This window comes from Ostrea edulis, chromosome 7 (assembly GCF_947568905.1).
Source record: "Ostrea edulis chromosome 7, xbOstEdul1.1, whole genome shotgun sequence".
Taxonomy (NCBI): domain Eukaryota; kingdom Metazoa; phylum Mollusca; class Bivalvia; order Ostreida; family Ostreidae; genus Ostrea; species Ostrea edulis.
Window position 1 is genome coordinate 14179612 of NC_079170.1, and position 24350 is coordinate 14203961.

The 24350-nt window shown below is 33.6% G+C and overlaps 4 protein-coding genes across 4 annotated transcripts; all 4 read right to left on the reverse strand.

Annotated features, from left to right (window-relative positions):
* Positions 1 to 3820: 3820 nt before the first annotated feature.
* On the reverse strand, positions 3821 to 5243 carry LOC125653604 (uncharacterized). The gene is made up of 3 exons (XM_056143418.1): positions 5021 to 5243; positions 4669 to 4896; positions 3821 to 4094 (listed from the first exon to the last, which is right to left on the reverse strand). Exons 1-3 carry the CDS (start codon positions 5241 to 5243, stop codon positions 3850 to 3852), a joined length of 696 nt encoding a protein of 231 aa, XP_055999393.1. The 3' UTR covers positions 3821 to 3849.
* A 5111-nt stretch (positions 5244 to 10354) lies between these two features.
* Positions 10355 to 11774, reverse strand: LOC125653609 (uncharacterized). The gene is made up of 3 exons (XM_056143419.1): positions 11552 to 11774; positions 11189 to 11416; positions 10355 to 10704 (listed from the first exon to the last, which is right to left on the reverse strand). Exons 1-3 carry the CDS (start codon positions 11772 to 11774, stop codon positions 10460 to 10462), a joined length of 696 nt encoding a protein of 231 aa, XP_055999394.1. The 3' UTR covers positions 10355 to 10459.
* A 4599-nt stretch (positions 11775 to 16373) lies between these two features.
* Positions 16374 to 17975, reverse strand: LOC125653603 (uncharacterized). The gene is made up of 3 exons (XM_048883171.2): positions 17704 to 17975; positions 17343 to 17570; positions 16374 to 16774 (listed from the first exon to the last, which is right to left on the reverse strand). The coding sequence occupies exons 1-3, from the start codon at positions 17924 to 17926 to the stop codon at positions 16530 to 16532; spliced, it is 696 nt and encodes a 231-aa protein (XP_048739128.2). The 5' UTR covers positions 17927 to 17975; the 3' UTR covers positions 16374 to 16529.
* A 4136-nt stretch (positions 17976 to 22111) lies between these two features.
* LOC125653602 (uncharacterized) lies at positions 22112 to 23642 on the reverse strand. Its single transcript, XM_048883169.2, has 3 exons — positions 23371 to 23642; positions 23023 to 23250; positions 22112 to 22479 (listed from the first exon to the last, which is right to left on the reverse strand). Exons 1-3 carry the CDS (start codon positions 23591 to 23593, stop codon positions 22235 to 22237), a joined length of 696 nt encoding a protein of 231 aa, XP_048739126.2. The 5' UTR covers positions 23594 to 23642; the 3' UTR covers positions 22112 to 22234.
* Positions 23643 to 24350: the final 708 nt, after the last annotated feature.

The following is a 24350-nucleotide window of genomic DNA, read 5'->3' on the forward strand; positions in this document are numbered from 1 at the left end:
TGAATGAAAAAACCTCGTTTGTTATCAATATATGTGCTAGAAAACCTATCCAGAGTCTCAGAATGAAGTAAAATTCTATTATTGTCATCCCATACAAATATCAGTTTCTATATAATGTTATGTATTCAATAGAATGGAAATCTTTATTTTGATAAAATATTAAACATAGTTTCAATCTCATCAAAGACTATGATTAAAAGTGCATACAAAACACTATTACAATATCTCACTTTTGCAACAACAAAAAAGTAATCGAATTTAGAGTTAATGTCACTTGAAGTTGCATACTTCATTTCTCTGATTTTATAAGAATCATGAAAGTCGTTGTAATGTCCGGCATTCATGCTACAATATACTGTATCGCAGAATTCCCTGTGTTATGTAAACCAGACACCGATTTTAGAGTGCACCCAGAAGATCGTACAAGTTTCACCTACTTAAGGATGGGAAAGAATTGTCCTTCAAGTTCCCAGATGATCATGTAGTGAACACAGCTAACAGATTCTGTGTTCGCAAAGATACACAAAATGATCTATGTAAGTAAAGAAATACCATATATATTCACCATACCGTATCGCGGGTCTTTCTGTAATGTGATAAGTTTGGCATATTTCAGGGGTTTGCTAACTTGCCGCCAATTTTAATAGCTTAATTTAAAGAATCGCACCTAGGATTGGGAGCAATACCAATTTTTTGGAAGTGTATTTTTCATTTCTATATTGAAGGAGAATTAAAACATTAAAAATAAAAACTGGTGTCGCAATGCTACAAGGTTCTAAACGTGACCTTTTACCACTTAAGATTGACTCAAGATTTACTTGATATGTCTGTTGGTGTAAACACAACACAAGCAACAAAAATAAATCATTACATGATAAAAATACATACATTTAATCATGTCGTCTAGCCATACGGATAAAACATAATTCTAGTAATAGAAATAGATAATGAACCTTTTGCACTTGAGATACGAAAATGATTCATGGTATCAAATTTGAGAGTTTACAAGGACATATAAGGAGTAATATCCATTTCTAATATTTCAGTTAATTTTCAAGATTTTGTCTTAAAATTTAAAATCGTACCAAAAACATGGAGATTAGAGACCAGACTTGTAAATTATTGACTTTTTATACAAAATTTCGAGTGAATTAAAATACGCCTTTTGATAATCGATGTTCTGTTTGGGAAAATATAGCAACCAAATTAATAAATTACAACAGTTGGACTAGTTCAAAGTCTCAACTACTTCTATTATAAATTACAAATCTGAAATACACGTGTAGGAGTATAAACAGAGAAGATATATTGGATGAATAGAAACTGTAATACAATGAACATTTAGAACTCTTTGATGAATCAATCCTTTCGCCACAAAATATAGTCCCTGCCAAACCCATTCAAAATTTGAATGGACATAAATGTTGTTCTCATCAAGCTCAGAAGCTAATTTCCTTAAACCCAAATTTGTCTGCAATCATAATAGGTATATTCACCAGAAAGATATATTTGTATAAAAGCTGTTTTGTGTCAAAGGTGCATGCATCGCTATCTAGTTTTGGGAGGTAAAAACCTACCTGTTTTTTATGTCAGTTGTTTGAGACTTTTACAGAAAAGTAACCACAATAATTCTACTCCATTTATCTGATTAAGATATAGGGCTCACGGCGGTCGACAGGGGGTATTGATGCTTACTTCCTCCTAGGCACTTGATCCCACCCCTGGTATATCCGTGGACAGTGTCTGTCCAACTCTCTATTTCGTATTGCTTATAGGAGTTGTGAGATTGATCACTGTTCGTTATCTTCACATTTCACAAAACAATGAGCGGATCGAGGATTGGGGAGGAAGAAATTTAAATTGTACAACATGTTGTGATGGTTGACATTTAATATATGAGCAAATGTGTATGAATGTTGAATATATGTTATGTATGGTGAACAAGTACCCTATTGCGATGCACTTCATGAATTGTTATGCTTTAATTTATACATAGTGTATTCTATTATACTCATATTCTCGGGATCAATGTCATAACATCATTTTTGTACGTGCTTACGTCACAATATGCCACAGCTCGGGGTAACCCTTCCGTCTATTTCATGTTACATGTAGAATGCTGTGTACGAGAAAAGAGAGAGGGGGACATTGTTGCCGAGAGTGTAAAGTTAGTAGAAATTGAAGAGGTTGAAATATTCACTGTGTCCAGATTGAGAGTGATAGACAGTCGCATAATCTAGACTATAGTCAATATGTATTTGCCGGTAAACATTGTTTTTATGAATGTATGACAACAATAAAACAAGAAAAGATTAAACCTGTCTGTTGTTCTTATATTAGCATCTGTCCAAACAACGGACAGACATGCCCGTTGCAATATGTTATTTATTTCACTTGACGAAGTCAAACAATTTGCCTCATTTACTTTAGATGTATACTATGGATTACGATGGGAATATGATTCTTAATGTTGCAGTGCATTGTAAAAAGCTAAGTATGTTACGTATAATTGATAAGAAATGTACATATACACAAAGGTTTCATGGTCTTTTATAATCTGAAATTCTAATTGAGGTATATAATCCTGACCACCTCAATTTTATTATTTTATGAAAAATACTGTCTGACGTGTTTCATACCGATTGTTAGACCGTTCTTGACACATTGATTTTGACTACGGATAACCCCATTTACGTGATCGTGATATAGGGCTTTAGGTGGATGTGACCGGTCGACAGGGGATTGTTACTCTTCCTAGGCATCTAATCCCACCTATGGTGTGTCCAGGCGTCAGTGTGTGACCAGCACTTTATTTTGTATTGCTTATAAGAGCTTCTCCATCGTTAACTTCCCATATTTATGTAGCTATATACCGTTATCACCTGCATATGGTTTTGATATATCCAAATTGATTTTATACCCAAGACAGTTTGTTCTACTTCTGGACAGTTTGTTTTTTAAATCCAAGCAGGCTACTGACAAACAAGATGATGATGCAGGGGTTCCGACAGTCTCGTTTAAAGTTATAACGATCTAGTTTGCCAATGCAACCTAGCATTGGGTCAAATGCTCTCGTACCAATTGTTAGGCCGTTCTTGACACACTGATTTTGACTACGGATAACTCCGTTAACCTGATCGAGATATAGGGCTCACGGCGGGTGTGACCGGTCGACAGGGGATTATAAATCATCCTAGGCACCTGATCCCAATTCTGGTATATCAAGGGGTCTGTATTTTCTAAACTCTCTATTTTGTATTGCTTGTAGAAGTTATGAGATTGCTTACTGTTCGTTATCTTCACCTTTCATGATTACTGTTCGTTATCGCTACTTTTCATGATAAATAGTTCTCAATACATTCAGCACAAAACAAATCGAAAGAGTATACGTGTGATGACGGTGACTCGTGATTTTGTCGAAAACTTTTGCACTAAACCCAGCAGTGCATGTTTTATCTAATTAGCATAACATGTTTAGAGTCAATAAACAGTAACAATCGCATGCTGTATCTATAACTTAAACATACTTATATATTTTCAAGACCACATGGGTTATACTTTACTACTAAACATACTTACATAATGACTGTCAAAGGTATTACTTAGTCTTTTCGTTTAATTTAAAATAATCACCGAACTTGGCACTTAGAAAGTATTTACGACCTACCAAATACTCTTCGAGCGAGAGAGGCATTGTGTGTTCCTTTACTGGCAGAAATGTAATACAAATAGTGTATTATTTTATTTAAAATGTGTAAAAACAAATATGTATAACATATGAAATAAAATAATAAATAAATAAAACAAATAAATACGGATATTGCATAAAATCATCAGTGGTTCAAAATATTAGTCATCTTGATCATATTCAACACACATATTGTGCACAGGATGGAATATTCTTGGTTTGTCCTCCCCTGCAGATGGACATCTTCCTTGGAATGCTACTCTTTCATTCTGACAGACGACGAAATACGGTGACCTTTCTTGACCTCTCCAGGGGTTAAGGCCGTCTGGTGATCCTTTACAGCTCGGGAAGCGAACGTGACATGGAATACAGTGAGCAGATTTACAGTGGTTGTCTTCATAGTCACCTGTAATGAACAAAATGTTTCCTTTAAGAGTCTTTCATAATATTACATGATTTTCAATATAGGGTGAACAAATGCACCCGATACTGAAATCAACTAAAACACATGAGTTTCTAAAACGTTGATCATTACGACTAGACTTAATTTGTTTTATGACAATACTTCACAAGATGTTGATTGAAATGTATTGTAAAATTGTTTATATCAAACGATTTGTCTATCATCGTAATTCAGTGAATGAAGCATCGGTTACACATAAGTTACCCACATATCTCGAGTCCAAACCCACCATAGTCTTTTTATACATATCCATTGCAATAATATTTTTGAAATCACCTTTTCTATGTAAAATTGCATCGTCGCTGTCATTTGACACATACACTTAACAATTGCCACACCTTTCATAATTGAATGACTCCATACTAATTTGATAAACTCATTCAAGATATAGTGGACCACCTCCATGTGACTCTTCATTTTCATGTTTTGTATCGTTATTTTACGTAATAATTATTCATCTCAATTGAATTTCCTCATTACATAATATATATTGACTTTGTGACAATAAAAAACTTACAGGCATCTTTTGGTTCATATCGAGTTCCACATTGTACCATGCTGAAATGATCACATCTCTGGGATTTGACATCAAACAATAGTGGAAATGGACATTCCTTTAACTTCGGTCTTCCTTCGGATATTTTGTTTTCACAATCGTAATATCTTGCACAGTTTCCAGCATATTCTAACTTTTTGTCAGATGGAAATGTGCAGTTTCCTTCAATAGATTGGGGTATTTTTACGCCTGTCAATATATATGAAATTCTATTTATATTAAACTACATAATTGTCCAAAAAAACAATGATAAGAACAAAGAGTCTTCAAAGCCAAACCTAAATACATAAAGAACATGATTTATAGAACTTACAAGTGTCAAGAGGTGACCCTTTAGGAACACATAATCGGGCTACTGTATTTACCACGAAGTCATCCGGGCACTTAAACGAAAATTCATTCCCCTCTTTCAGAATATAGAACGTGGAACAATCCTCTGGGTCCACCCTGAAATCTGTGTCTGTTTTATATAATACTTTGGACTCTACAAAGCAACATAATGAAACACAAAGTGCAGATAGTAAGACGGCGTTCATGGCTCTTGGTTCTTGGTTCTAAAAATAGCAGTCATAGGAGAAGCTAGCCTTAGTTGTAACGTTAAGTTATTTCGTACTACTCATTCAGCAAAGACTCTGTAACTGCATTTATAAGATATTCCATCCTACGATTCAAGTCAGTTTACATTGTAGATGTGTGGTTAGCAAACAGTTCGCCATTTTTAAACAAGGAGTGAATCAGAAGTGAATCTTCTAGAACATGATGAAATGCTAGAGTAACTTTCCCATTTTCATTCATCACATCAGAAATCGATATACTGAGGACGGGTAACACACGTCTTCATTACCATTTTTGGAATGCAAGGTGTATTACTTACATCAGCACGTTGATATTCAAATGAAGATAACGTTTTCATTAATGAGAAACCCAATGGCAATTGATAAAGGCACACACTTAAAATTGTTAAAAGTTGAATGACACTTTCTACAAAAGTTTGTTTTCAAAAACGATGCAAATGTAGATTTTTTTATGAGTAACATTAATACATTTTAGCATACGGAATGTAATTTACTCCTAGGTTTTCTCAATTATTTCCAAATTAGTGGTTCGAATTTGAAAATACGATAGAGAGGGATATAATATATAATTTCTTAATATTGTTTTAGGAATTTTATATTTATCCATCCAAATCAATCTAAACGGTATATAGAAAAACTAACAGCTATTTTGTGTACGTCTTCATGAATGATCTCGTATGATAATTTTGAAAATACTTTGGATATGAATCAAATGGCGTACCATGATATCATCTCTATCTCTGACATAAGATTGCTCTCCATATATCTAAATTCAATAAAGTCATCCGACGTAAGATGACTTTCCAATGACCATTGGTTTTTTTTATTATCTAACATCTTACATCAAAGTTATTTCTCTGTACACGCATATACAATATGTAATATAGCGTAGTACAATGATGGCTGCAGAAATGTAAAATAGAAAGTTAAGCAAATAAGGACCCTAGATATACCAGAAGTGGGTTAAGTTAAATTGCTCATTCGATTTCTGTAGTAACAATCGAAGCATAACTAGGTACTGACGGTTTCAAGCTATGACTGTTAACATAAATATACGACAAAAATAGTCAGAATTGGCACAAAGTCTTTAAAAAAGGGTATCCAACTCAGAATTAAAGTGAATCTAAAACGGGACAATACGAATATATCTAGAAATTGATATCAGGAAACTGCGCTGAATGATTTTATGATTTGCAATTGCACACTTTTAATTGATTTCTCCAAGAATTGATTACTCAAAATTGTAAACGTGTTGCGCCAGTTGTGCAATTACTCATGTCTAAGGAAAGAGAAGTATATCGATAAAACTAAGCTTGGCAAATAACTTGTCAAACTGCGATTTGTAAAATAAAAGTGATTCATAAACTGGTAATGATATGTATTAAGTTTATACGGATTCAAATCTTCTGACAGTGCAACAGGAAATGTAATATGGACAATCTAAAGGTAATATGGATATTTTACATACATTGGGTTGTAGGAGGAATACTTAAATATGTAGACCACAAATAATCATTGCGGTACAATTCATATATATATATATATATATATATATATATATATATATATATATATGCAAATGTATTCTCCTACATAACACTATTACGAGCAATACGTATTTATCCCTGCATAAATCCACTACGGGGTCAACAGACTATGCTATGCTTATGAACATTTGTTAAGAGTAGGTAACAGGTACTACTTTTACTAAGGCAATACACATCTAGCAATCACTCTCACTTACTACAGAAATCTATCAATAGATGAAATCAACAGCACAAAATGTATTTACGGTTTTATTTGTATTCCAAGCAGTGGACTTTCATCCATAATTGATACAAGCATTCCTGTAAACAATATTTTACTATTGTATGTCTAAAATTTCATCTGCTACAACTTTACCCTGGTCATCGGTGATGCGGAATTGTACCTACTGTGAGATGATGACATTAGGCTTTAGCAAAAAGGTCATTCACAGGATGTATGGCCGATAAGTCGTCAAAGTGCATTAAGACCTACACACCACACTGCTTCCGTGCCACAGCAGCCATTGGTGATTGATGTCGGCTTCCAAGTTTAGTCGGGACATCGAAGCGAGACGTCGTTAAAAACCTATTACAGAAATTTATCGAGTCAAAAGAAGCGTTCAGTTAGCTCATCTTTGTCAACAATTACATGTCCAAATCAAAACCGTCCCTTCCTTCGTGCAGTTCCACATTCTCTGCGATGTTCAGTTCTTTCCGGAGATTCATCTGAGCTGCGTTCTCTGTCCTGCCTATAAATGATTTGCCTACGCCTGGCGACTGTCGTCCTGTTCTTCATGTTCCTCCATCTCAGTCTTCTGTCAACTCCGTAATATCCACAGAATATCTTTCAAAGTCGGTCTTCAACGTCTTCCCTTTTTAAAAGTGAAAGCGCATCACAACTGTAAGTGTAGCATTGCGCACCCCTGTTTAAATCATAATTCCCCACCCCCTAAGATTAAACATATGGAATAGTTTTCCATTATAAACTCCCGAGTTAATGTACAAGTATATGTTGATATACTTGCTTTCTAGCGTCTTAATAATTAAAACAGTTCTTCATTTTATGGAACTTTGTTTTGTGTTGTCATCGTTTTGAACATCTATGACGCTTCGTTGTGGACGTCAACAATTTGAAATGTATGGAAACGTGTTGTTAACACAATTTAGCAATGTTACCGACTAAAAATGTAAATATAAGTAATGAGGTATCATTTTAAAATATTTATCGGGATATGAATACGGGTTGGTACATGATCAAATTTTATCACGTGACCAACCCGTATTTATATCCCGATAAATATTTTAAAATGATACCTTATTTCTTAAAACTTTCTTTAAACTTTGTCAAAAGCTAGATGGTACCTTGACACCTGACCCACGGACTTTAGAGGTTTCGTTAAATGCAAAGAAAGGGTACCTATTGCAATTTACTGGTTCTCGCCCACTGCTGGATATCGGACAATTTGAAATTTAATTGATATTGCTAAAATTACGGTCATGATTGTTTACATCAAATGCATACGTAAGTAAATGTACTGTGTGCTCAAATAAAAAAAGTACACACAGGAGCAGAAAAGCTACAACATACGAAGAAAATTTAATTTCTACTAATTTTCGAGCAGAACATTTCCTATTATTTAACTCCTATAGAAATGCTACCAGCTTTAAGAAATGTGCAATGATGTTTTATTTCTGAATGACTCTCTAGTTGAAGTAATGAGGCTTCATGATCGTGCAAACGCATTCTGTGACACGAATCTTCATTATGAAAGTCATCTCCAAAAGATATCAGACTTTCATTTATCGTATCAAAGCCGTGTGTAGGTGTGTGTGTCGGATCTTAATTTTGAAGGTCATATCAGAAAGACCTGTGACCTTCAACTCTAATCATGGAAACGAACGCGTCACAACCTACGATGAACATTTTATAGTTGATAAATCGCCGCGATCAAGAATCGAACACTCATTTAGCTAGCTGATCGACATAACCACACGGCTACTGTGAAATGTATTCATTAATGGAATATACATGCACTATATGATATCTGGTGAAGGCTATAATTTAAGAAACCTGAAATGCAAATGGCATAACAGATTACGTACATTTGTCAACTCCTGTGAGACACTGTTGTATCTTCTTTTCTAGAATTTGACTACCAGTCATTGAAAGCAAATCATCTCTTTCCTCCAAGAAACACACTTGAATTCACTACATATAAAGATTTACCTAGGGACAAGTCCTAAATGAAAGGTGAAGATAACAAACAGTGATCAATCTCATAACTCCTATAAGCAATGCAAAATAGAAAGGTGGGCAAACACGGACCCTAGATATACCAGAGGTGGGACCAGGTGTCAAGGAGGAGTAAACATCCCCTTTTGATCGATCACACCCACCCTGATCCCTATATCTTGATCAGGCAAACATAATCCGTAGTGCCAAAAATTGTCTAACAATCGATATAAAACATGTCAGACAGCATTGGACCCAATGATAGATTGTATTGCCAAACAAGATTGTTATAACGACCATATAATTTACGAAATGCTGAATTTAAACGAAACTGTTGAAACCCCTGCACAAACAACTTGTTTTAAGTAGTCTGCCTCGATCTAAAAACAGACCATACGCAGAACAAGCTCTTGCGTATCGATTCAGTTCAGAGATATAAACACCATATGCAGGTAATAATGGAATATTCCTTTATAAATATGGATGTTGATGATGGACACCCCGTTTGTCTTAAGGTTAAGTTGTTAGTTAATAATGATAACTAAGAGAACTAGGAGTCGGTTCATGTTTGGAAATAGTAAGATTTAAATTGCACATGCTATTTTATTTTATTTGCTTTACTTGACGAATTGACGCAATGTGTTCAATTCAGATCGGACGTACATTATGGATTGCGATGATAAGGCATGTTAAATATTAATGCTGTTCTGCGTTGTGCAGAACGATTTAAATGACCTATAGGTCATTAAATATGAGTATGGACGCAATGGTTTTGGGGTCCGTTATAATCTTAAATTTTAAAAGAAATTCTTAATAACCATGTGAATATTAATTTCAATACCAATATTGATTGAAATGAGGGAGATTCTGAATACATTCAGTACAAGACATTTCCATCGTAAGCTGCAAACGAAAATAATATTTGTGGAATGGTAGGTATTTCTTTGCTTCAAACACGGTGCATTAACTCTATACATATACTATCTTACTAGAATAATTTTGTGACAGCCATCCGTCAATTATAATGGGTTGCTTTTCACTTTATTAAATATATTCGTTTATCTCCAACAATACATGGGTTATACATTACCATTAGACTTAGTTACTCAAGGACTTTCAATGTCATTGCTTAATATTTTCGTTTCATTTAGAATCCTTTGCGAAGTTTGTACGTAAAATATATGTACGACTTAGAATATTTATCGTGCACACAATAGAATAATTGATTATTTCTCCATTTGTGAAAAATACAATTCAATTTGTGTATGATTTTATTCAAAATGTGTAAAACAATATGTATAACATATGGAATAAAACAATAAACAAATAAATAAAACAAAGAAATACGGGCATTGTATAAAAAACATTGGTAAAAGGATTGTTAGATTTCATGCAAAGCTGGAAAGACATTCGGAATGTTAGTCATTTTCTTCATATTCAACACACATATTGTGCACAGGATGGAATATTCTTGGTTTTTCGTCCACTGCAGATGGACATCTTCCTTGGAATACCACTCTCTCATACTGACAGACGACGAAATACGGTGACCTTTCTCGACCTCTCCAGGGGTTAAGGCCGTCTGGTGATCCTTTACAGCTCGGGAAGCGGACATGACATGGAATACAGTGAGCAGATTTACAGTGGTTGTCTTCATAGTCACCTGGAATTAGGAAAAATGCCATGTTCTGAAAGGTAGTTCATTACACCAAGAATTATTTTTTGGAAACACTTCTTCACGAAATGGTGATGCAAATGATTTATAAAATGGTTTATATCAATAGATTTCTTTAATCTATTATCGTAGCTCGGTAGATACAGCATCGGTAGCATGTGAATGAGCCATAAACCCTGAGTTCAAATATGCCAGTTCTTTTGTTTATATCTTTTGAAATCATGTTTCTGAAATTAACTTTTTAATCCAAAATTGGGATATTTCTGTCTGTTGAAACATATTTGTCATAAATATCATATCTTTCACATTTAGATAATCTTAGGCTGGTTTAATTCAAGGTGTAGTGAACCACCTGCATGTGACTCTTCATTTTGAAATGCTTTGTATCGTTATTTTAGATAATAATTATTCACTTCAATTGAATTTCCTCATTATATAATGTATATTGACTGTATTACAATATATAACTTACAGGCATCTTTTGGTTCATATCGAGTTCCACATTGCACCATGCTGAAATGATCACATCTCTGGGATTTGACATCAAACAATAGTGGAAATGGACATTCCGTTAGCCTTGGTGTTCCTTCGGTGATTTTGTTTTCACAGTCGTAATATCTGGCACAGTTTCCAGCATATTCTAACTTTTTGTCAGATGGAAACGTGCATTTTCCTTCAGTTGATTGGGATATTTTTACGCCTGTCAATATATATATAATTAGATTTGGATTAAATTACAAACAATTTTAAAAAACATTAATTAAAATATGAGCATCTTTTAGGCGTATACAAAGTTAAAAGTAGATATATGAAGAACGTGACTTTTAGAACTTACACGTGTCGAGAGGTGATCCTTTAGGAACACACGATCGGGAAGCTGTATTCACCACGAAGTCATCCGGGCACTTGAACGAAAATTCTCTGCCATCTCTAAGAATGTAAATAGTGGAACAATTCTCTGGGTCCACCCTGAAATCTGTGTCTGTTTTATACAATAAAGCGGACTCTGCAAAGCAGCATAAAGAAACACAAAGTGCAAATAGTAAAACGGCGTTCATGGTTCTTGGTTTTTTAAAATATCGGAGTTGAACCTAATGTAAGTTATAACGTTAAGTTGTTTCGTACTACTTATTAAGTAAAAACTCTGCAAACTGCATTTATAAGATGTTTCATCCCACATTTAAAGTCAGTTTACATTGTAGGTGTGTGGTTAGAAATCTGTTGGCCATTTTTAGACAATGAGTGGGTCGGAAGTGAATATTTTAGAACACGATGAAACGCTAGAGTGACTTTCCAATTTTCATTCATTAGATAAAGAAATCGATGTGCTTAGGACGATGCCGGGAAACAGGGGTCTTCGTTACCATTTTTGGAATGTGAGGTGTATTTCTTACATCGGCACGTTGATATCAGAATAAAGATAACGTTCTCATTAATAACCCACTCAGTGCTAATTGATACGTTAAAATTGACTTTCACTTAATGTCATTTTCTACTAATAAACCCTTTTCTTAGATATGTAACAAACAAAATGATTTTTTATGAATACAATGAACAAAATTTACCGTATGGAATACAATTTCCTCCACCGATTTCTTAATTATTTTCAAAATAGTGAGCGAAATGTTTAAATTAGGAATGGAGGAGCAATATATAATTCCCTATTATTTGTTTTCGCAATTTTATATTTACATTTTTTACATCCACATGAAACTAAACAATACATAGAAACATTTCCTTCCACTTTCTCCTTAAATGATTTATGTGATGCTTTGATGATGTTTTGAAAATTACCTTTGCCGATGAATGAATTGGCATACCAAGATATTCTCTCTATTTCTTAAACTAGATTTTCCCCTAGATAAATTCAATAAGTCATCCGACCTAAGATCAATACACGATGTTAATTATTTTTTCTTATTATCTACCATTTGATAATTATCTTCATCAAAATACTTCCTCTATACACACATGTATATGTAACACGGTGTACTGCATTAATATCTTCAGAAATCGTGTGTTTTTAACTTATTTGCTAATCCGATTTTCGCAGTGCCAACCGAAGTATGGCTGCTCAAGCTATATTTGTTACCATCAATATAAAACCAAACAATTCGGAATCGACATAAAGTATTTTGATGGGGAAACTCAATTCATAATCAAATTAAGTTTAAAAGAGATTGATATGAATATACAGAAAAATTGATATGAGGAAACTAGTCTGAACAATTTTATGCTTTGCAATTGCACACTATAGAGTTACTAGCCTGGAAATACGAATGTATATTTAATTCTTGTGATAATATTGAGACATTATTTCCAAAATTAAGGATTATCTCCCTCATGCATAGCTCTGATCCTTAAAGAAAATTTGACTCCAGTCTTTTGCACCTTTTTTTAGTTCTTACAATTCTAATGTTATTCCGGACTGTCAATACTGCGGCTTGAACATAAATGGAGATACATTATTTGTCGAAATGCATCACAAATGGCACCGTATAAGTTTTGCATTCATTAATTTCTCGTAGAATTGAAAACAATCTAGATTATAGACGTAATGTACCAGTTGTGCATTAATCCAATCTAAGTAAAGAAACGTACATTAATAAACCTAAGGATAGCAGATAGCTTGTCATACTCCAATTTGTAAACTGAAAGTGATTCATAAACCGGTAATGCTATTCAATATTAATAAATAGGTCAAGATCCTCTGATAGTTCAGCGAGAAATGTATCGTGAACAATCTAAACGTAATATGGATATTTTACATAAAATGAATTGTAGGAGGAGCACACTTAAATATGTACACCACAATTAGCATCACGATATAATTCATCAATACATACATCTAATATACAATTGTATTTCTAACGTGCTTGATAGTAGATTGTGTTCGTGACAATATTTAAAGTGACAAGCATTTTTGTCTTGACGGAAACATTAAGCAATATTTTAGTGTTTCAAGGAGATAAATTAAGAATAAATCAACATTTTGATATGTCTTACATGGAGTGATAAAAAGAAATAAACGAAAGCGGGGGAAGTCCATTAATATATAAAAACCAATATATATATCAATAAGTTTTCATTGATATATATAATATCAGTTTCAAGAACTTTGCGATGTCTATCTTTGTATTTGATATTTCTAAACGTAAATCATTTCCTTGATTTCTTTAGTCAATTAGCTATAAGATACAGTTGAAATAAATCGTATATTTTTTCTGCAACTTAATACACATTTAATGCCCATTCATACAACGAATATGTACATATGTATTAAAATTTCCACATGACTAAATATACTAATATAAGTAAAAGTATTTTGCTACGCGTTAAGTTGAAGTTCAGATAACGTAAATAAATCGTAATAAAAGTCATTTGTGAAATAGATAGGGATCGACTCAAATCTGTCCGTTTTCATACAAAAACCCTGCATTTCCATATTATCTAAGCGCGGGAACAAGAGGTGTTCATAGGAAAGATAGTTCTGTCGAATAGTAAAACAATACCATCCTCACAAGCTTTGATGACATTGACTCGTACGAAAACTTTCGTATCAAAATGGACACTTTAAACTTTTTCAAACACTCCATTTGCTAGCTGATCGACCAAACCACTCGGCTACCTTGAAAGGTATTCATCATTGAAATATACATGTACAGTGTAGTATATCATATCTGGTGAATGAAATAATTTAAGAAACCTGAAATCTAAATCGGATAGGAGAGTACCTATATCTGTCAACTCATTTGAGACATTGACGTATTTGCCTTTTTTAGATTTTCAATACCGATCATTGAAAGAAAATTACTTCATTCCTCCAGGACACAAATTTGAATTCACTAAAGATAGAAATTTACCAGGCATTAAGTCAAATAAAGAATTATTAATTGAAAATATTTATGTCACTTTAACACGTGAAAGGCGACAATAACGAACAGCGATCAATCTCATAACTTCTAAAAGTAATATATACATGTATACACCTTCATAAAAGGTATGCTGACGTGAAGCCATTTAATTGAGACCCTGAAAAAAATAAAGTCATTTTTTTATATTTTATAATTACATTTTATTCTCATTCTGCACATCCTCCTCCCCCCACCTACACCCGCTCAATTTCGATTGTTAGGGGATCGTTGATGCTTTACATAGACAATACATTTGAATATAAAAATGAAAATATTACCAGAGAATATAATATCATAATCCCAATGTTATTTATTACAATTGTTTTCATTGGACAAAAATAAAACTGAACAAGAGTTTATACATCAATAAATCCGAAAACGCGATGTATTCATACACGCCTGAAAACAAATAACATAGTGTGGGGAAACTATTCAAATTTTTGCAATTGTAAATAAAGTGAATGAATTGGAATTATAAGAATCAAACATTCTTTTTGAAGAATTTATCGATGTGTAAACTCCGGACACTTTACTCACAAACTTAACATAAAAGTGCTTCGCACTTTTATTCAGTTTGTGAGTAAAATGTCCGGAGTTTACACATCGATAAATTCTTCAAAAAGAATGTTTAATCCAATAATATTTCTGTCTTTGTTTTTTAAAAAGACTTATGAAAGGTGAAAATGACAAATAGTGATCGATCTCATAACTCCTATAAGCAATGCAAAATAGATAGTTGGGCACACACATGGACAATACATCTATTAGTTCATGGCCAGAATGAATGAACTTCATAACTTCAAAATCAGAAATACTTGCCAACGACCGTAAAGGTGAAGATTAACTCCACTGATCTATGATATTTATAATTTACAGAACGAGGACCTAATCCAGGATTCCGGATGGGAAAATTTAAATAGTAAATGCTATTTTGTTTCTGCTATTCATATTATTCGTCCTAAGTATTCCCTTTCTTGTCGTAAGAGGCGACTAAATGGGGCGATTCTTCCAATAAGACCGCAAAAACTGAGGCCCCATATCACAGCATGTGTGGCATGATAAAGATCCCTCCCTGCTCAATGACCATAAGCGCTGAGCCTTGGCCTAAATTTTGCAGCCCTTCACCGGCAATGGTGACGTCAGCATATGAGTGAAATATTCTCGAGCGGGACTTTAATCAATCAATCACAGTAGACGTAGGGATTCCGATGCACAAATAATGTTTAATGTTGTTCTGCATTGTGCAAAGCGATGTAACTGGGTTCTAAGTGATTAGAAATATGTATGAACGCAACACATGTGGTCCTTTGTGATCTGAAATTTTAAGAGAAATTTTGATAACCATGAGAATATTAATTTTAATACCATTATTAATTTACATGAGCGAGTTCTCTCAATACATATAGTAAACGACATTTTCATAGTAAGACGCAAACAGAAATAATATTAGTGGCATGATAAAGATTTCTTTGCATTTGCATTAACCCTATACATGCATTATCTTACAGAATAACACGTTCACTGTCATCCATCAATTATAATCTTCAACAATATCGGGGTTATACACTCCCACTACACTTAGTTACACAATGGCTTTTAATGTCATTGCTTAATAATATTGTTTGCTTTAGACTCATTACCGAATTTAGCACATAAAATTTATGTACGACTAATTATATCTATCATATACACGACGGAGGCATTGGCTGTTTCTCCATTGACAAAAATACAATACAATTAATTTATAATTTTATTCAAAATATGTATTAAAAAAACAAATATGTATAAAATTTGCAATAAGATAATAAATAAATAAAACAAATAAATACAGGCATTGCAGTAAGTCATCAGTAAAAGGATGATGTAATTTCATGCAAAACTGGAAAGACATTCGAAATGTTAGTTATCTTGTTCATATTCAACACACATATTGTGCACAGGATGGAATATTCTTGGTTTGTCGTCCACTGCAGATGGACATCTTCCTTGGAATACCACTCTCTCATCCTGACAGACGACAAAATACGGTGACCTCTCTCGACCTTTCCAGGGGTTAAGGCCGTCTGGTGATCCTTTACAGCTTGGGAAGCGGACGTGACATGGAATACAGTGAGCAGATATACAGTGGTTGCCTTCATAGTCACCTGTATCGAAAATAACGTTTTATTTAGCAGTCCTTCGTTATAATACAATGTGTGTTCATATAGAGTGCACCCGATGCTTATTCTGACTAACAAAACTACCATGTTCAAAAAAGATCATTACACCAAGACTTATATTTTTATGACACTACTTCTGAAGATGTTGATTGAAATGTATTGTAATTGTAAGATTGTTCATATTAATGAATTTTTACTATCAACGAAGGTAAGAGGATAAAGCATCGGTTACACGTGACTTAACAACATATCTCAATTTCAAACCCGCCGGGGTCTTCTTGTTTATCTCCATTGCAATATTTTTTGAACTAAAGATTTTTATCTAACATTGCATCGTTTTTGTCATTTGACACATAACCTTCAAAGATATCATATCTTTCACGCTTGTGTAATTCCATACTGACTTGATAAAATCAAGGTGTAGTGGGTAACTTTGATATTATTCTTCATTTTGAATTGCTTTGTATCCTAATTCTAGGTAATAATCATCCACTTCAATTGAATTTTCTTATTATATAATGTATATTGACTTTGTGACAATAAAAAAACTTACAGGCATCTTTTGGTTCATATCGAGTTCCACATTGCACCATACTGAAATGATCACATCTCTGGGATTTGACATCAAATAATAGTGGAAATTGACATTCCGTTAGCTTTGGTGTTCCCTCAGAAGTTTTGTTTTCACAGTCGTAATATCTGGCACAGTTTTCAGCATATTCTAACTTTTTGTCGGATGGAAATGTGCAGTTTCCTTCAGCAGACTGGAGTATTTTTACGCCTGTCAATGTATATAATTATATTTCTATTAATTTACAAATAATTTTAAAAACAATAATAAAGATATAGGCATTTCATCAAGTGTATTCAAAGTGAAAAGTAGATATATGAAGAGCGTGACTTTTAGAACTTACATGTGTTGAGAGGTGATCCTTTAGGAACACACGATCGAGCCGCTGCATTTACCACGAACTCATCCGGGCACTTGAACGAAAATTCCCTCCCCTCGTTAAGAATGTAGACGGTGGAACAATCCTCTGGGTCCACCCTGAAATTTGTGTCTGTTTTATACAATACAGCGGACTCTGCAAAGCAGGATAAAGAAACACAAAGTGCAGATAGTAAAACGGTGTTCATGGTTATTGGTTCTAAAACATCAGTCAGAGCAGAAGATAATGTAAGTCGTAACGTGAAGTTGTTTCGTATTACTTATTCAGCAAAGACTCTGTAACTCCATTTATAAGATGTTCCATCCTACGATTCAAGTCAGTTTACATTGTAGATGTGTGGTTAGCAAACAGTTCGCCATTTCTAAACAATGAGTGAATCAGAAGTCAATCTTCTAGAACATGATGAAATGCTAGAGTAACTTTCCCATTTTCATTCATCACATCAGAAATCGATATACTGAGGACGGGTAACACACGTCTTCATTACCATTTTTGGAATGCAAGGTGTATTACTTACATTGGCACGTTGATATCCAAATGAAGATAACGTTTTCATTAATGAGAAACTCAATGGCAATTGATGGAGGCACAAACTAAAAAAATTAAAAATTGTCTATCACTTAACGACACATTCTACAAACAAACTTTTCTCTTAAAAAAACGTTGCAAATGAAAATTAACATTTGTTTGTTTTTATCAAAAACACGAATACGATTTACGATAAGGAATGTAATTGTATCCTATTATTTCTCATTATTTCCAAATGAGTGGTTGAAATATGAGAATTATATAGGGAGGGGTATTATATAATTTCTTAATATTTGTTTTAGGAATTTTCTGTTTTTACCAATATAATTCAAATTAATTCAAACAGTAAATAGAAGCCTATTTTATATATGTTTTGTAAGTGTCCTTGAATGATTTCGTATAACACTTCAATCAATACTTTGAAATTGAATCAAATGACGTGCCGTGACATTTTCTTTTTTCCGACATAAAATATTTCCCATGGATAAATTCAATAAAGTCATCCGACTTAAGGTGACTTTCCAATGTTCATTGCTTTTTATACCTACCATCTTACATCAAAGTTACCGTTTACACATATATATGTAGCAGCATAGTGCAATGATGGCTTCAGAAATTATGTAATGAAAGGTGATGATAGGGAAGAGTGATAAATCTCATAACTCCTAGAGGGAATATGAAATAGAAAGTTGTGCCAAGAAGGACTCATGTATATACCGGAAATGGGTTCAGTTTATTTGCTCATTCAGTTTCTGTAGTGCCAATCGAAGCATTCCAAGGTACTGAATGCTTCAAGCTACGATTGATAAATATACGACAAAATAGTCAGAATTGGAAGTGGAAATCCAACTCAGAATGTAATTAAAATCTTAAACAGGACAATACGAATATCTATAAAATTTTATGTAAAGACATTGGTCTCAATAAGTTTATGGTTTGCATTTGCAACACTTTTAACTAATATCTTTAAGAATTCAATCATCAAAATCATAGACATGTTGTCTCAGCTGTGCAATTACTCATGTGTAAGGAAAGAAAAGAATATCGATAAAACTAAGCATGGCAGATAGCTTGTCAAATAGCGATTTGCAAAATAAAAGTGATTCATAAACTGGTAATGATATGTATTAAATTTATATGGGTCAAACTCTTCTGATAGTGCAATAGGAAATGTATTATGAACAATATTTTACATACTTTGGGTTGTAGAAAAAATACTTGAATATGAATACCACAATAATAATTGCAATATAATTCATCAATATATAGATCTAATATACAATTGTATTTCTAACGTCTTTGACGGTAAATTGTTTTCATCACAAATTTTAAAGAGTCCCATAATTTTTTTTCTCGACGGAAACTTTAAAAATTGATATTTGTATTACAAGGAGATAATTCAAGAATATATTATCCCTTCTACATGTCTTAAACGGAGTGGTAAAAAGAAATAAACTAAAGCGGACAAAACCCTTTAATATATCATCATCACTATAAATTAATATACATGTACATAATATCAGATTCAAGAAATATTCGATATCCTTTTTTTATTTCCTGTTTCTACACGTACATTCTTTTGTTCATTTGGATTTAGTGAATTAGTTAATATACAGTTAAACTGTATCGTATGATTTTCCTCCACCCCAATAGACATGTAATTCCTCATTCATACAATGAAAATTTACTCACGTATATAAATTTCCACAAGAGCAAATATACTCACATAAGTAAAAAGTATATTTGTTACGAGTTCAGTCTAAGTTTAGATACCCTAATAAACTCACTTGTATGCAAGGTGAAGATAACGAACAGTGATCAATCTCATAACTCCTACAAGCAATACAAAATAAATAGTTGGGTAAACACGGACCCCTGGACACACCAGAGGTGGGATCAGGTGCCTAGGAGGAGTAAGCATCCCCTGTTGACCGGTCACACCAGCCGTAAGCCCTATATCCTGACCAGGTAAACGGAGTTATTCGCAGTCAAAATCAATATGCCAAGAAAGGCTTAACAATCGGTATGAAACACGTCAGACAGCATTTGACCCAATGTGAGGTTGTTTAATAGACATAAATCGATTCAGAATTTCCAAATCATCAAGGCGCAGGAATTACCATAGGATGTTCCAGAACGAGAGATGTTCGTAGAAAAGATCGTTCTAGTAAATGAAATGACAGCACCATCCTCACAGGCTTTGATGAAAATGACTGGAACGGAAACTTTCGGATGAGAAAGGATACTTTCTTTAAACTTTGGCAACAAACTAGAGAGTACCTTGGCACCTGACCCGCGGACTTTAGAGGTTTCGTTAAATGCAAAGAAAAAGTAGCTATTGCAATTTACCGGTTACCCCCCACTGTTGGATATCGGACAATTGAAAATTTAATTGCTATTGCTAAATTGCTGTCATGATTCTTTACATCAAATGCATATGTAAGTAAATATACTCTGCGTTCATTAAAAAAAACACTCAGGAGCAGAACATTTGCAACAACATACGATTAAAATTCAATCGATACTTATTTTCGAGTAGAAAACACCTATTGTTTAACTCCTATAGAAATGCTACCAGTTTTAAGTAATGTGCAATAATGTTTTACTTGTGAATGTCGCTCTAGTTGAAGTAATGATGCTTCTTGATCGTGCAAACGCATTCTGTAATACGATTCTTCATGGTGAATGTCATATCCAAAATATATGATACTTTTATTTATCGTATTAAAGCTGTGTGTGTCTCGGATCTGAATTTTGAACTACATATCAGAAAGACCCGTGATCTTCACCTCCAATCATTGAAAAGAAACTGTCACAACCTACGTTACACATTTTAGCTTTGACAAATTGCTGCGATCAAGAATCGAACACTCATTTTGCTAGCTGATTGACTTAACCATTCGGCTACCGTGACAGGTATTCATTAATGGAATTACATATCTGGTGAAGGATATGATTTAAGAAACGTGAAATTTAAATGGCATAACAGATTATGTTAATTTGTCAACTCCTTTGAGGCACTGGTGTAAATGCTTTTCTGGATTTTGACTACCGGTGATTGAAAGAAAATCACTTCATTCCTCAAGGAATTCACTACATATACAGATTTACAAATCAATAAGTCGCATATGAAAGGTGAAGATAACGAATACTGATCAATCTCATAACTCCAATGAGCAATACAAAATAGATTGTTGGGCAAACACGGACCCCTGGACATAGTAGTCTGCCTTGATTTAAAAACAGACCTTATGCAGAACAAGCTCTTGCGTATCGAGTCAGTTGAGAGATAGAAACACCACATGCAGGTGGTAATGGAATATTGCAATGTAAATATGGAACGTTGATGATAAATATGCTGAAATCATCCCGTTTGTCTAAATTTAAGTTGTTAGTAAATAATAATGATTAACAGAACTGGGGGCGGGTACAGGTCTGGTGATGGCAACATTTAAATTGTACATGCTATTCTTTTTTTACTTGACGAACCGACGTGATATGTCCCATTCACATTGAAAGTACAATATGGATTGCGATGATAAGGCATGTTATATATTAACGCTATTCTGCATTATGCAAAGCAATGTAAATGACCTGTAGGTGATTAGAGATGAGTATGGACGCAATGGTTTTGCGGTCCGTTTTAAACTTAGTTACACAATGCCTTTAATGTCAATGTTTAATATTTCCGTTTGATTTAGAATCCTTTGCGAAGTTTGCATGTAAAATGTATATATGACTTATAATATTTATCGTGCTCATAACAGAATAATTGATTGTTTCTCCAGTGGCGAAAAATACAATTCAGTAAGTGTATAATTTTATTCAAAATGTGTATTTAAAAAAGTATGTATAGCATATGGAATAAACGAATAAATAAATAAAACAAATAAATACAGGCATGACATAAAAACATAAGTAGAAGGATAATTCGATTTCATGTAAAACTAGAAAGACATTCGAAATGTTAGTCATCTTCTTCATGTTCAACACACATATTGTGTACAGGATGGAATATTCTTGGTTTGTCGTCCACTGCAGATGGACATCTTCCTTGGAATACCACTCTCTCATCCTGACAGACGACGAAATACGGTGATCTTTCTCGACCTCTCCAGGGGTTAAGACCGTCTGGTGATCCTTTACAGCTCGGGAAGCGGACGTGACATGGAATACAGTGAGCAGATCTACAGTGGTTGTCTTCATAGTCACCTGTAATGAAGAAAATGTTTCTTTAGCAGCATTTCATGATATTACAAAGTTTTCAGTATAGAGTGTATATGTGCACCTGATGCGTAAACAGAATGAGAAAAATACCATATTCCAAAAAGTAGATAAGTACACGATTGTTTTAATTTTTTGCAAGATCGTTTATATCAATTGGTTTGTCGTTTTAGCTTAGTGGATAAAGCATTGGTTACACATAAGTTACTCACAGATATCAAGTACAAACATTCCAGAGCTTTTTTTGTTTATATCCAATTCAATTATATTTCTAAAATCACATTTTCTATCCAAAATCTCATTGTTTCTGTCATTTGACACATAACCTTAACAAATATCACATCATTAGTAATTGAATAATTCCATGCTGATTTGATAAACTCATTCAAGGAGTAGTGAACTACCAGCATATGACTCTTCATTTTGAAATGCTTTGTATCGCTCTCTTATCTGATATTTATTCACTTCAATTGAATTTCCTCATTATATAATGTACACTGTATATTGACTTTATGACAATATATAACTTACAGGCATCTTTTGGTTCATATCGAGTTCCACATTGCACCATGCTGAAATGATCACATCTCTGGGATTCGACATCAAACAATAGTGGAAATGGACATTCCGTTAGCTTTGGATTTCCTTCAAGGATTTTGTTTTCACAGTCGTAATATCTGGCACAGTTTTCAGCATATTCTAACTTTTTGTCTGATGGAAATGTGCAGTTTCCTTCAGTAGACTGGAGTATTTGTATGCCTATCAATATATATAATACAAATTCTATTGAATTCTATAATTATTGAGAAACAATCATAAGAATAAAGAGTCTTCAAAGTGAAAAGTAAATATGTGAAGAACGTGATTTTTAGAACTTACATGTGTCTAGAGGTGATCCTTTAGGAACACACGATCGGGAAGCTGCATTTACTACAAAGTCATCCGGGCACTTGAACGAAAATTCTTTCCCATCTCTAAGAATGTAAAACGTGGAACAATCCTCTGGGTCCATCCTGAAATCTGTGTCTGATTTATATAATACTTTGGATTCTGCAAAGCAGCATAAAGAAACACAAAGTGCAGATAGCAAAACGGCCTCCATGGTTCCTGGTTCTTAAGATATCAGAGTTGAAGTCAACCTAAGTTGTAAAGTTAAAATACTTTGTACTACTTACTCGGTAAAGACTCTACAGCTGCATTTATAAGATGTTCCATCCCACGTTTAAAGTCAGTTTACATTGTAAGTGTGTGGTTAGGAATCTGTTGGCCATTTTTAGACAATGAGTGGGTCGGAAGTGAATATTTTAGGACACGATGAAACGCTAGAGTGACTTTCCAATTTTCATTCATTAGATAAAGAAATCGATGTGCTTAGGACGATGCCGGGAAACAGGTGTATTCATTACCATTTTTGGAATGTGAGGTGTATTTCTTACATCGGCACGTTGATATCAGAATAAAGATAACGTTCTCATTAATAACCCACTCAATGCTAATTGATACGTTCAAATTCACTTTCATTTTCTACAAACAAACTCTTTTCTTAGATATTTTGCAAACAAAATGCATTTTGTTTTTGTTTTCATGAATACAATGAACAAAATTTTCCGTATGGAATACAGCTTCCTCCAGTGAATTCTCAATTATTTTCGACATAGTGAACGAAATGTTTGAATTAGAAATGGAGAAGAAATATAAAATTCCCTATTATTTGTTTTAGTAATTTCATATTTACATTTATTACATCCAAATGAAACTAAACAATACATAGAAACCTTTTCTTCTACTTTGTCCTTAAATGATTTATGTGATGTTTTGATGATGTTTTTAAAACTACCTTTGGGGATGAATGAATTGGC